This window comes from Thamnophis sirtalis, unplaced genomic scaffold, assembly GCF_051295495.1.
Source record: "Thamnophis sirtalis isolate CommonGarterSnake01/CBP01778 unplaced genomic scaffold, rThaSir2_p1.2 scaffold_11, whole genome shotgun sequence".
Taxonomy (NCBI): Eukaryota; Metazoa; Chordata; class Lepidosauria; order Squamata; family Natricidae; genus Thamnophis; species Thamnophis sirtalis.
In genome coordinates, this window is record NW_028261391.1 from 47,620,253 (window position 1) to 47,635,660 (window position 15,408).

General features: G+C 35.3%; 1 protein-coding gene across 5 annotated transcripts in view; it reads left to right on the forward strand.

Annotated features, from left to right (window-relative positions):
• CNNM2 (cyclin and CBS domain divalent metal cation transport mediator 2) overlaps window positions 1-15,408 on the forward strand; it is a 156,489-nt gene that overhangs the window by 94,985 nt on the left and 46,096 nt on the right. For all 5 annotated transcript variants that reach the window (XM_087725768.1, XM_087725765.1, XM_087725764.1 and 2 more), the window contains one exon: window positions 13,110-13,253. In XM_087725768.1, coding sequence (XP_087581894.1) covers window positions 13,110-13,253 — 144 coding nt within the window. The remainder of the gene's footprint in view (window positions 1-13,109; window positions 13,254-15,408) is intronic.

Here is a 15,408-nt window from a genome sequence, read left to right on the forward strand (position 1 = left end):
CTTAAGTGAATAATTGCAGCTGATAAGTTAGTAGCATAAGTGAATCTGGTTTCCCCATTTGACTTTGTCAAAAGGTGATTATATGACCCCAGGACACTGAAACTATCATAAATACGAATCTGTTGCCAAACATCAAAATTTTGATCACGTGACCATGAGGATGCTGCAACAGTCTCTAAGTGTGAAAATGGTCGCTAAGTGTGAAAAATGGTCATCAGTCATTTTTTTTCAATGCCATTGTAACTTTGGTCACTATACCACCTTTCTTGCCACAGTTCTTAAGTGAATCTTAAGTGAAGATGTTATATCTTAAGTGAATCTTAAGTCTTAAGTGAAGATGTTATACAGTAGAACCTCTGGTCACGAACACTTCTGACCAAAATATTCACATTCCCCCACCCCGCTGCTGATTTCCCCTTCTGCACCATTTTTTTTGTAAGCGCCAAATTTCCAAAATTAGGTTTGATTCATGACCAAATCAGTTTGCGACCAAAGTTATGGAACAAATCATGGTTGTGACCAGAGGTTCTACTGTATTCATGCTTTTACATACTCTATATCACCTCAAAATGTTGCACAGCCTTCATAAATTTCTAATACAGATAAAATTAAATACATCAAAACCATAAAAAAGTAAAATTAACCTGGCTGGAAAATCCTATGCCTGTCTTGCTATTATTACTGACACACTTGCTGCAGTATTTGATGGCTAAAAGAAAAAAAAAATTGTTAAAGTGTGTATTATGTTCACTCCCATGTCTTGTCTGCTGCGTTGATTTTGAATTCATTAAAAGAGCTTATTTTACATCAAATCCCTCTCATATTATTCTCCTATGTTCAATAAACCCTAAGAGACAGCATACTATACATGAAATTCCTGTAACTGTATATTTAGTAAATTGTGGAGCTGAGTTTATCCAATTAACTCAGTTTTTGGACTTGAGTAATCACATACAATAAAGGAAATAAAACTATTTAGAATGAAGTGTAATTGGCTATTTGTGATTAAGGGTGTCATGCAGAAACAATGATAGTTTTGATCAGAAAAATACCCTAAAAAAACCTTTTGTTCTTTCAGGGTTTTTTTAAAATGATTTTTCCATGGCACATCATAGTGTTACACATATTGTTTTGAATAAAAAAACAGCAGCTGCACATTTTTAAAAACCTACATTATTTTAAAATGCATTAAAAAAATAAAAGAAAAAAACCCCAGCTCACTTACCAGCAGGCAGAAACTCCAAGTCAATTCAGAATGATATAGATGTTAATACAAAGAACTGAGCAAATTAAAATGGTGAAATAGTCCCAGCGAGGAGCCACCATTTTTTCCCATACGAGCCAACCTCTAACCTCCGTGCCCCTCCCATCCGGGAAATCCAGGAAGGAACAGTTGCTACTAACTACTCTAGGCAAAGTGTTTCCTGCAGCTCTATGGTACTTGGTCATTTTTCTTATAAAATGAGGTAAAAGGGGTGCGAGGGGGGGGTCCGTTTTGTTGCTTTAACGTTTTAATATCTTCAATGAAAGTACTGAGACAGAGAGAGGAATTAGACAGGGTGTCTTTTGTCTTGCCCCGGTTAGGATTTCTTAAGCAAATCCACTGGGCTTTCAACATGAAGCCAGAAAATCGGGACTTTTTTAAAAGGGCCCGGGACACGGGACAAATTGTTATAAAGTGTGACCGTCCTGCTGAAATCGGGACGTCTGGTCACCTTAACCATGGCAGTAAATGTTTTCTTCTGCACCTACCCCCCAGCAAATGCTCCTTAGCTGACTGTACCTGGGGTTAGCCCTTCCTGCCAGATTGGATAGGATGGATAGAAACAGTTGAGGAGAGACAATCTGGTAAATAACCTGGTCCTAAGCCATGAGGGACTTTTAAGGTGACAACCAGCACCTGAATTTAATACTTTCTGAAGAGCAACCAAGGCAGGAAGGGTGCAGACTTTGGGGAAAGTGTTGTTCTAGAGAACAGAAGTGACAACAGAAAAGGCATACTTTCTAAATGCTATAAGGAAATGTTTCCTTTGTGGTGGGCACCTAGAGCATGGAAGACCTTCCTTGGTTTTATCAAATAGGCATAAACAATGGGAGAGAGAGAGTCCCACAGATAACCATTTCCAATTAATAAATGATAAAGTAAAATAAAATTAAGCAGTAAATAAATTATCAACCCAAGAATTCTATATATAAAAATACATGAACTAGGTGATTATTCCTGAAAATTCTATGTATAGATAGCTCTTTATACTTGGTATGGAATTTATAAATCCACGCAGAGAAGTGAAAATACAGCCAATTGCATAGTAATTTTGAGACGCAAATAATAAATCCTTTATATAATTAGATATCCAATTTCTTCTGGCTTCTTCATTAAGTTTACTAAGCAAGCAAGTTTACTTACTAAGTGCTGATCTTACAGCAGGGTTATCAAACTTGATCATGTCACATGACATCGTGACATATTGTGATTTTTTTGCCTCTGTGGAGCTGTGGTGGGCATGGTCTGTGTGTGACGCATCCGGCCTGTGGGCCACCAGTTTGACACCCCTGTCTTACAGTAAAGGATCCTGGATTAGCATCTTTCTTTTATTTATCCTTCCCAGATACTATGACCTAAAATCCAGGATTTTGATACCATATTTGACAAATATGTATTTCATTGTTTTCATTTTGGTAACTAATTATTTTGAATGTAAGATAAACTTGGAAATATTTCTAACATAAGTTTATAATGCCATGTTTAGATATTTATTATGCATTGGGGGGAAAAGCAAGTTTAAGTCTCCTACTTTCTCTGCTGCTGCTGTTTATTCTTTTAATTGTTCTTTCTTATGTAGATTTATTTTTTATTTAAGGTTTAGGTTTAGGTTTATTAGATTTATATGCCGCCCTTCTCCCAAGGACTCAGGGCGGTGTAAAACATTAAAAGAAACACATAATACAAAAGTTTTAAAAAATTAAATAGAATATCCCAAACCCAATTAAAATTGACATTGACATTTTTTTAAAAGAATACAAATTAAAATTAACAGTAATCAATAATTTGTTTTGTTTTGTTCAGGCCAGGCTGGCTTGCTGGAAAAGCCAACTTTTTAGGGCACGTCGGAAGGACCGGAGGTCGGGGATTGTACGAAGCTCCAGGGGCAGCTCATTCCAGAGGGAAGGCGTTCCCACAGAGAAGGCTCTCCCCCTGGGGGTCACTAGCCGACACTGTCTGGCCGACGGCACCCTGAAGAGGCCAACTCTGTGGGATCGCATCGGGCCAATGGGAGGCTACCGGTGGCAGTAGGTGGTCTCGCATACTAAAGTAGTGTGATATTCATACCCAAGAAGAAAAAATCATATCCATTTGCTAATAAATTACTGGACTTGTCTTCCTTCTGTATTATGGACAATCCTGTATTTGATATTTCAGCCATTCTCTTTCTATCAATAAAATGCTGATTCATTCCTTAGAATTATATCTTATCTTTCTTCATGAACTTAGAGAAGAATATTTCTTCCTCCACCTCCAGGAACATTTTGAGAAGGTAACTTGAATTAAGTTACCCACCCACTCCATACTCCCAGTTCAATCTTAACTGCTACTTAAAACCTCTAGTCAAACAAAGTTCTTCTTCTTCTTGGTTTTCTTTAGATATAACTTTTTAAACTTATATGTTATCATCAAATGTTTATTAGTTTAAACTTTTGTATATTGATAGAATCAAATTCGGCATGCTGTTTCTGAAAGCTGTGAGATATAAGCTTTATTACTTCTTTCTCTATTTGGGTGCCCAGAATTGTAAATATATCTGGAAAGTAATGATGAATTTCACAAGATGCTGCACAATTGGATTTAAAATAATTTGTATGGTGTGAACTAGACTTTCGGAGGACTAGACTCCAGGGGGTTACTGGGCAGGAAAAAAAAAACAATTGCAGACACAGTATTTCCAGATTCTGGAATTACTGGGGTACAAAAAGTCTATAGAAGTAGTCCCAAAAGAGATGCCCCAATTTGGTCCAGTTTTAAAAACTACGGAAGCATAAAAATACAGCATTTCTTGTTGGTTAGTCATGTGAACTGTCTTCATTATACCTTCTGACGCCAAGTACAAATTTTATCTCTGAGCAACTCTTTACCTTAAGCATGGAGACAGTTTCTTCAAAGAATTCAACATTTTGAGTTATCTGAGAAGCAGAACTCGTAAGATCTGAGCTGCCAGCATTCCACTTTTTTACAGGTGGTACCAGAACAGAGAAGGCCAACACAAAAGGCAGCATTGCTCATTGTACTTTTGCTACTGGTAAGCTAAACTATGCTGTGTTATGTTATATTTTTAAGCTGCTGTGACCTTTAGGCTACAGTATTCTTCTATTCAGGGTTGCATTATAGAGATATTGTGTCTCATACAGATAAAATAATTTTAAAAATAGACAGAGAAATATGTTATTAGAGAAATAACAATATTCTCATTTATTTTATTGCTTGGTATTCTGTCACATTGTGTAATTACTAGCGTTTCTTCACAAAAATGTGGCCTTATTTTTCCACACATCTTTCTTTGCCTTGTTTTTCTACTTCCCTTTCCAAATGCTCATAGTTTGCATGCATTCTTTTACCCCCAGCTCACATATCTTCTGTATGTCATCACAAGCAAAATATGTCCCTTGGACTGTCATGCTTATCTTCTTTCCTTGTATTTTTCTATTTGTAGGAGTAACAATGGCAGCTATATGTGATACATTTATTGTCCTGGGTCACGTGCCTTTCTTCTTTTTTCAGTGATGTGGCTGGCTTGAGGATCACAACTCATCACCAGAGGAATATGAGGAAGTGAAGGAAAAGGTAGAGGAGAGAAGGATTGTGCATGATCTGCTGTCTGCCAAAGATGTGGTTCATGAAACTAAGCCAAAGAGGTTCATCTGCCTGAATTACCTGAACTAGAATTAAATAATGGAACTTAAGTACCAGTCTGCTAAACCAGTACAGTGTAATGAATTTCTAGAAATGGATGCTGAAGTTCACTGCCAGGGAGATAGGGTTCTCTTAAACGATTTAAGGATGTACTGAGATTTCCAACATTTAACATCATGTGTGAAGCAGCTGGTTCTGATCATTTATTGTTTTCCTCCATGGTTCTTGAAGATAAGACTGCATCTTGAAAGAAATCCAAGAATAATAGGGGGGGGGGGAGTTGATCTCTTTTGATACACAAAGTAATCATTGTTACAATGTGCTGTAGAAGTAACTTTAATTTTAGGGAAATAGACACTGATTCTGTCTTGATTTTTAAAAAATATAATGCCATTAATGTGGTACTGTCAATGTTTGTCTCAGTTTTGTTTGGCAATTGTAATCTAGATTGTAACTTTACCATTTCATTTGGTGAAACAATATAACACAACATAGTGGTTATTTCTGGCACAAATTCAACATTTATACCCAAGTGTTACAGTGGAAGTAGATGCAAGAAAAGTTACTTTTGACAGGTATTCAAAACTTTAAGGATCTCTAAAGTGAATTTGCTGTTAATGGTATAAGGTTCTTATCATCCCTTAATAAATTGATTATTAATGCTCATCTAATACCTAAAATTTCATGACGATTTCTCTGTTATTGATATGGCCTGGGAAACAAATTGCTTTTCCTTCTGTAGTGCTTTTGTACTTAAAATGGTTGGCTAATAAATTGAAGGGAGGGCAGTATCAAAAATGGCAAAGAGGCAAAGGTGCTATAGCTGTGATGGTAAACCTATGCCACATGTGCCACAGGTGGCACGCAGAGCCATATCTGAGGGCACGTGATGCATTGCCCTATGTCAGCTGCAGTGTACATGTGCATGCTGGCCAGCTGATTTTCTGCCTTCCGGAGGGTGGGAGAGGCCATTTTCGCCCTCCCCAGGCTTCAGGAAAGCCTCCGGAGCCTGTGAATGGCAAAAAACAGCCCAACGGGCAAACCAGAAGTTCATTTCTGAACTTCCAGTAGGCCTGTTGGACCATTTTTCACCCTCTCCAGGGTTCAGGAGGCTTTCCTGAATCCTGGGGAGGGCGAAAAACAGCCCAATGGGCCTACTGGAAATCCGGAGGCTTCAGTGAGGCCTGCACGCATGCGGGGGGGGGGAGTGTGAGGGAGATGTGCGCGCATATGTGGGGAAGGCATTGCATTATGGATATAGGCATGCACGTGCACGCTATTGTGCATGTGTGGGCCCTTTTGGCATCCGAGCAGAAAAACATTCACCATCATTGTGCTATAGGGTAGAAAGCTTCAAAATGTCATTGGATAGAGAATTTACTAGAGGATATCTATCCATCACGTTTCTGATTGTTATATTGCATATTGATGTCAAAAATAAATCTATTTGCTTAAAAAAACTAAAGGTAATTATGTTATTTAACATTAGATCCTTTGTTTCATTTGCTTTAGATGCTTTTTCTTTTATAAGCTTGATGGATGAAAGTAACAGGTTACATTTTTGCATAATTAGCAGCATTTACTATCTGCACTTAAAAAATATTTCTCAAAACATTCAGGGGCATATGCATTTAATGAATGCATACCAGATAGCATCAAGTTGAGATTTGAATTTACTTTGTTTCACTGTCTTAATCGGGGATATAGATTTTTTTCTTGCCTAGCAGCAAGATTGGTTCCCATGTGGTAAAAGGCAAATTTGGAAGAAATGTAAACAAATACACATTGTTGGCACCTTTTTTCAATAAAACAGTGCTATGTAGAAACCTCAAATTATTTGAAGTGGCAATTGGCATTAGAAAATCCAGAAATGTTGGCAATGAATTCAGGAGGCAACACTTTTAAACCCCTAAGATCCTGAACTAGGTCAGTAATATATTGCAGTCACACAACATTTTTCATTTGGTAAAGGCAGTGAATTTCGTTTCCTGATTTTAAAAGTTTAACCATGCCTTTTACTTATTGAATTGCACGCATCAGGATGAATGACTAAGGTGTCAGTACTTTCATACCAAATTATTTCTCCCAATACTAAAAATTAGATTTTAAAACATGGATAATTACTATGCATTTTTCTAGCGAATTCTCAGAATTCTCTTATTTCCAGATAACTTTGGAATAAAAGTTGATTGAGAAAGAGAAGACTAAAACATGATAGTCATTCATCAAGTTGCTTTCTCAACCATGTTACTGTTAGTTGCTATATTAAGTAGAGCACCATTTTTGTTATTGTTTTTTTAATGTTGTTGAAACTTGACTACCTGTTTGTGCTCTGTCTGAACTTTCCAACACTCTGGTATAATGCCATTCTAGTAAGCTTTGTGGGTTTATGATATTAGTATAGCAGTCTCCATTTAGACAAGAAGTCATGTTTTGAGCTTGTTCATCATTGGGAAGTTTACAAATAAAAGAAAAAGCAATCTAAAACAGAAAGGTTTGTGTCGTTGATTTCCAATAGGCTATCACTGGTATAGGGGTGGGTTCTGGCAGTCGTTACTACCAGTTCGCTTGTGGTCGCGCCGCACACGCTTGATGCGCAGTGCAATAAAAATTGTTCTGTGCATGCGCAGAAGCAAAAAACAACATGGTGCCGCCTAAGGCCCTGCCCAGAGAACTGGTTCAGGGGTATGGCAGGCCTAGATCACTGCTGGTTCCAACGGCCCAGGCTGCCAAACCACTACCAGTTCGGCTGAACCAGTCCAAACCGGTAGGAATCCATCACTGCACTGGTATCAATGTGCAGATTTTTTTGGTTTCTTATTTTTCCTTATTTCTTATTTTTTCTACTTTCTTAAAATATTGATCTCAAAATACAAAATGGCACCAATATGGCAAACCTGACTGACGGAGTAAAATAATAATTATAAGTAATTTTTATTAACTTAAAAAGGAAATGGACTATAGGTTCTCAAGGGAAATAGAAAGTACTTCAGAATTCCTATCCATCATCGCAGGGTCCAGTGAAATTAATTGGCAACAACAAAAGCACTATGTTGACATGCTGAAGGAAATTAGGTTTCTATGAGAACTTCTCTTGCTGCATTATAAGTATATTGTTATAAATAATACCCTTTTGTGCACATTGGTTCATTTTAAGAATCATAGAAAACATTTCCATTATTTCAGTTTGTCTATCTCAGTTCTTCTCTAAGCATCTAAAGAAACAAAAAAGGCTTCATTCTCTTCAGGATCTTTCTAATATTTTGTTCATTTTCCACTTCCTTTCTCAGTTTGGACAATTGTCAAATCTTCAGAATTAGTGATATTTTAATGTGGGAGTTGGAAAGATTGGTTTCAACTGTATGGGCAGAGAGCTATTGAATAAACTATATATATTTGAATAATTGTATATAATCATAACTAAGTGGAATGAAGAAAAAATGATATAACACTAAGTAGTTCTTAAATTTCTTTTCGGCAATCATATTTGGTTAACTGTAAAAGTAAAGAACTCATCTAGATTCTTTTCCAAAAAGTTTACAAAGTTTCCCTTTCCCTCACCTTCTCAACCTCATCACCAACCTTCTTTATTATGTATACATGTATTTATATATGCAGACATACATTTACATATAAACCTATCAGTATCACTACTTGTTAACGCAAAAAAACATGATTTGTCTGGCAATGAATTTGTATAGATAACTTCAATACAAAAAAACCCACAGGTAGTTGTGAGGTGGTCTGTAGTCTTTTAAGGTTTCCTACTGATTAAAATTAATCCTTATTAATTAATAAGCATATGCTTTGTTGATTAATCTAACAATTAAACATACCATGCTTTATTTCTGTATCTAAATCTTTGGCACATGCTTCACAAATCTTTCAGCAGTAATTATCTAAATTCTATGTAAAAATACACAATGTAACCCATCCATTTCAAATATGTATTTTATTGCTGTTTTTTACACTATTTTCATTAGATGCAGCCATGTCAAAACATACATTCCTGGGAAGAAGAGCATTATAGAAGTAAAGTAAGCTGCTAACTGTATTGCAAATTAACTACCCACACTACCTAACATATCAATAGCTTTAGTTTGGTTTAGAGGTCCAGTAATTTTTTCCTAATATTTGCATGTCAAAAAAATCCTTTTGATGATATCATAATGTATATTTTATTTTTTCTAAAAGGAGTTTAATTTCCATAGAGCTATAAAAGAGCAAATATATAAACTATACTATTAAAGATTGGAATAAAATGTTAGTTATTCATGTTTCTTATTTACTGTTTTAAAGCATCAAAGTATGAGATAAAAAATTAAGGGTAGTGAAACTGTGTGTTATTTATTTTCATTAATATGTTTTATTGACTTCAAATTTAAAATGTAAACTTCATTCAAATGGGTAGTTTAAGTCAAAATGATTCCATACCTTTACTTGTATCTGCACAAAATACTGTGCACACTGTATTTTGCTACCAAATAAATCTCTGTTGTCTTTCTTTGAGACAATTACAATAACTAGAACTTACGTTGATTCTGATATATCATGTAACATAGAGCCCATTTTGTGAATTGCAAATTGATAACAAAATATAATTATGCAAGGAAGGGTTTTCATTTTTATGGCCCAATGAAGTTTGTGATATTGTACATAATTATAAATGCAAAGTATGACTGTAATAATGATTCACACTGTAAAGGTTTCTTTGAGACAAGCTTTGCCAGTGTGGCTCAGTTGGTATTTGAAGTATGGTCATCTGCATCTAAACGAGTAGCTCCAAGACAATCAGATTATGTAGTAGTTACTTTGGTGAGAATATCGCGTAAGTGGAATGGAAACTTCATTTTAAGTCTAATATTAGACCTTGCTTTGGAAAATTCCTTTTAAATGATCACAAGCTGGGAATAGCAAAAGAATTTAACTTTCAACAGACAGCATTCTCAAAGAATTTGCTTATGTTAGGTCCCTGGGAAAGCAGATGTGAAGTTTAGTGAACTGAATTATTTTGACCTGATGCAGTATTTATGTCAATTATTAAGGTCTTCTCCCTGATCTACTGTTTCCAGAATATCTTTAAACATCCATTTGCTTGAATAGGATATTTTGATTGTTCGTTCAATAAGCCTAAGATATTTGAACCAAATTCTAACTTATACAAATGTCTTTTAAAAAAAAAATGTTTGCATCTTCCATTGAGGTAGTAATCTAACATCCAGAATAGATATTAAAGAGTGAGTGTCTTGAATTCAACTATTTTTTAATTGTGGATAATTGTGCTGTTGTTAGTTAATAAGGAATACTTTTATGTGATTAGTCAAAACATCAGTTAGTTTATAGATAGCCCTCCTTTGCTAGCCACTTCTTCAGTGATCAGTCAAACTTCTAATGATGCTGAAAGTAGAGACAATTGGCCCTCAAAGTTGTGGTCAACACCATGTCCCAGCAGTCCAGTAATCACAATTTGGAAACTTGCAACCAGCGCATGTAATGTAATGCTTAACAATCCATAGTGATTCACGACTGCAGTCAGATCTGCTGCAATTGATGTTTGAGTAAGTTGGCGCAGTCACATAATACCATGCTTAACTACCACACTATTTAGCAATTGAGTGACTAGTCCTAATTCCAGTGAGTAAATGAGGATTAGTAGTATTTTTCTTTGATGTACTGACATAATATTTAGAATTAACTGACCTCCATTATGTTTCTATAAATAAGAATGGTCAAAAACAGCATTTTGTTGGGATATAATAAGCCATATAAATATGACCTAACCCAGAGGTTAATATCTCTTTTTGTATATTTTTTAAAATTAAAACTTTTGAACAAGAAGAAAAAAAACTAACACAGACCAAGATAAAGTAGGGGGAGAAAAATAAAGGGAAAAATGCAAAGAAGAGAAAAAAATAGAAAAGAAAGAAAAAAGGTATGAAGAAGTAGCCTCCAGTATTATTCACAGCAGTTATATGTATAAATATATTGAGCCTGGCTCCAAAATTATCTCATTATTCTTCTTTCTATACTCTATCCTGTGTAATTATCGAAACATTTTTGGTTCTTTTTTTCATTTTTACACAAAAATTCCAGAAGAAGCTTTCAGTCACCAATAAACGTAGATAATGCTTTTTTTTAAAATCAAACAAGTCAATTTATCTATTTCAGCAAGATCTATTATCTCCATCAACCACTTCTTCATAATGAGTATTGTCAAATCTTTCCAAATCTATGCCTATGGTAATTTTGCTGAAATAATAATTTATTGAAATGATCTTTCATAGTCCATAATATTCTCTTGAACTACATACCAATACATGAAATTTGACAAATAACATAAATGCATTCTCCGTGGCTTTACTGTGGTCAAAAGGGTGATACAGATACAAATAATCCTTCATTTACAACCATTAATTAGTGGTTCAAAGACTGTCCAAAGAGTTACAACAGCACTGAAAAAAGTGATTTACAGCCAGTCCTTACACTTACAATTGTTGTAACATTCTCACAATCACTTAATCAAAATTTGGGTGTTTGATAACTGTCCTATATTTACAATGGTTACAGCATTCTGAGGTCATTGCGACAATCCCAGCCAATTTCTGCCAAGCAAAGGCAATGGTAAAAATGAGACTCACTTAATTACTTCATGTTTCACTTAACAGCTTCAACAATTCACTTAGCAACCACGGCAAAGAAGGTTGTCATAACAGAAATTCTTGTCCCAATTGTTGTTGTAAGTCAAGAACTATGTCTACTGCAATATTGGACAGATAAATGTATAGCCCCATTCAATCAATGGATTGAAAACGTGATTACATTTACCACCTATGGACAGATGGCCAATACAGGTAGACTTGCTACAGTCAAATATAATGAAACTTGGAACTCATTTATACAAAATACAATTGGTTAAAAATAAGTAATAGGGTTATATAAATATATTAAAAATTAATAAGTACAATCAAATATGCTTGAGAATGTCATATTTAATCTTCAGTCATTTGCTCTTAACAAATTACAATCTTTACCTGTCATTCCGTAAAATACTGTTTTGATTCTCTAAAATCTCAAGTGATCAAATTCAATTGTTTGTAGATGAATGGTATAGCACATAATAATTAGTAAATATTTTCCTGAAGAGAGGGCAATTGATGAAAGCTATTTTAAATTTATTTAAAATTTAAATAATAGGCATACATAATGCATATCAGTTATATAATTATGCATACATAATGTAGTACAAACTAGATTTTGTGCGTACAAGTTTCTTGGAAGATACGTTATTTGTTTGTTTGTTTGTTTGTTTGAATTTATATGACCGCCTATTTGCTGTCAGTGACTCTGCATGGCTGGTAAAAATATTAATCTCTGATGTTTAAAATTTCTATTTTAATATAAAGCTTTGTTTGTGCTTTGTTGTTTGGATATTGCTTTAATTGAATTTATGCTGGTTGGACTTGTTTTGTTTAATATATTTTATATATTTTGGATTTAAAAAAATTAAATTCTGTTGCATTTGATATGGTAATGATGATAATCTTTGTGAAATGGTTAAAGATATTAGGAATATCATCTGTTTCTTGTTACGGGACTTAATGTTCTACAAGGTGAAAAACCTTAATAGGATTAGATAATTTGTGGACCAACCTCCCCCCCCCCAATTTTGTGATTCCCAGAGCACTTCCAGATTATACTCCCAAAATTTAGCAAAACTGCTAATCTGTAGCAGTGTGGTTTTTCCTTTTTGCTGCTTTAAAAATAATATAAATAATACATCCATTTTGCGCCTTAATTCCATATCCAACCTTCTCAAAAAATATTGAAAAATTCACTCCCAACTACCTAATACTCAAATAACCCTACTTCCTATGGTATCCAACAAGAAAAAAAAATGTCTCTAGTTATGCTTGCCTCTAAAAATGCCTTTTAGGTAGGTTTTTTTTTTTTTTTTTTTTTAAGCATCAGTATCCCATAAATTGTATGGGATTTTTTTGGTATATGTTTTATTTACAGTTTTTCTTTAACAACCAACATTTTATTTTGTGGACAGTGTAATGAATAGGTTAACCTATTTTTCATACAGTGATCTCCATAAATTATATGTTGTTGCATTATAAGATTCATATGTGTATCATTTTGGAACTGAGTAGTCAGTCCTTCTGCTCTAAAGTCTAATTTCATGGTCTACTACTTTGTGCAGGTAAATCTCACTTGGCAATTGTGCAGCGGGTGAATAATGAAGGGGAAGGGGATCCTTTTTATGAAGTCTTGGGCATTGTTACCTTGGAAGATGTAATTGAAGAGATCATCAAGTCTGAGATTCTAGATGAAACAGATCTCTACAGTGAGTATTAAGCACCACAGTGTTTGCCCTCAGAATTATATAAAGGCCTTCTTGTAATAAAGTTTTCTGTCTTTTTATTTTTTGAGGGAAATTACATTTTGAGAAGAATTAAATGTGAACTAAAATTGAAAGCCTAGCCCAATTTAAAATGCACGTGACTGCTTCTGTATTGTAACAAAAAGAGACACTCTTATCACTGACAGCTATTTTAGAAGATAAAGGACACATTTTTCACCATGTGATCAATTTTATTTCCTTTAACTTAGCCCAATGCTTTAAAATGATCTGTTGCTTTTATTCAACTATCATTCTTCTTGTCTTCTATACACTGTATTTAAGAGTGTAAGAATATTGTCAGGAATTAGGCAGCAAAATATTGGATTAGCCTTCAGAAGCACTGTGTATGACTTCTCTGAAAATGTCAGAAAAAGGTTTATTAGTGCATGGTTTGTATTACCTCATGTGCCATCACTGCAGTTTGTTGTGGAAAAGAGGCAGACAGTTGTGAAAAAAACCATGTAGATTGGACTGCAGACGGTTTGGATGATGTACATGTTTTTTTTGTTATGCTGTCATATCTGATCAAGCATATTTTCAGATGCTGAACTGAGTAATAAATGCAAATACTGAGGGTGAATCCTAACAACACAGAGCTTCAGTTGGGAGGGTGTGTTCTTCAATATATAAATTTGGTTTATAATCATTGGAGGCCCAAATGAGTTCTGTGATCTGGAACATTGGTTAGCATACCAGCTATGTGTTTTCCTGGACAGGGGTATCTTCCACTAATGGGTTTTTAATGGGATGCAGGCAGCAGCCAAGTTGCTGAAGGAGTATCTACCGTATACACATTCTACTACTATTGAAGTAACTGCAGTGACTGCCTATTAGTTTGTAAAACAAACTTCACAGTATGCAACTTCCTAAATAGTTTGAGAACAGGACACCGAGCAAGTCACCTTTGGAGATGTAACCTTGTGAAGTCAATTAAGGGGATCCTAGTGTTTCTGCAGTGACTACAATTTTCAGAGACCCCTATGCTATCATTTCTTTAGGACACTTTATACATTATTAATCAGTTTGCTTTATGTGATATACCTTAAGCTCCTATTAAACATTCTTTACCTATACCTTTTCTACATGAATGCTGTTCATTAATGTTTGTTTTATCAGATCTATATAGCTGCCCATCTCACACGAGGTGAGTCTGGGCAGCATGCCTCAAAACCACTGGTTTATACATATTATAATACCAACTACATTAATTATTTAATTTGTTAAAATTGTTTTGTTAGAATCAATTATTGAAAGTGATTGCAATAGGGTCAAAATCAGAATGTTATGCACGATGTATCCCTGCTGTCAGGGGATCCCCACGCCCGATGCAAAATGCATGTGTTAAGACTTTCAGGATGGCTATAAGGGTTGAGACTAAATTCAGAGCAAATAATATTGCAAAGGGCAGGTGCTATGGCAGAAAAGACTTTTTTTCTAGGTCCCACCAGACAGATTTTTTAAATGGATGGGACCTACAGCATGAGTCTCCTGCCAGGTTTGATGGGATGAGTAGATGTAATCAAGGAGAGGCAGTCCCTCAGATAACATGGCCTCATGTCATGTAAGGCTTTGAAGATCAAAACCAGCACCCTGAATTGTACCAGGAGACAAATTGGTAACCAATGCAAACTCACAGACCAAAGGTGTAATGTGTCTTTTTAGAGACATATATCATTGCCTATGTCATTGCAGCTGGAGCTTCTGGATGCTCTTCAAAGGCAGCAGCATTGTAGTAATCCTTTTGGAAGATGACCATAGACTGAATAATTGTGAGCAGAACCTCATGATCCAAAAACAGGGGCAACTGGTGCATAATACCCCGTGGAGATTCGTACCCTCACCACCGTCCAGACCTTCCGCACAGCCCTTAAGATCTGGCTATCCCGTCAGGCCTGAGGATAAGCCCCTAATTTCGCCCCACCCGAATGCTGAATGAATGTTGTGTTTTATTGTTTTATTTTATTATATTTCACATTTTCTTTTTGTGTTTTGTCTTGCACCCCCTTCCTACAAATTGTAAGCCGCCCTGAGTCCCCTCAGGGAAAAGGGCGGCCTATAAATGTCAAATAAAAAAAAAATACAAAGTTGTACAAAGCGC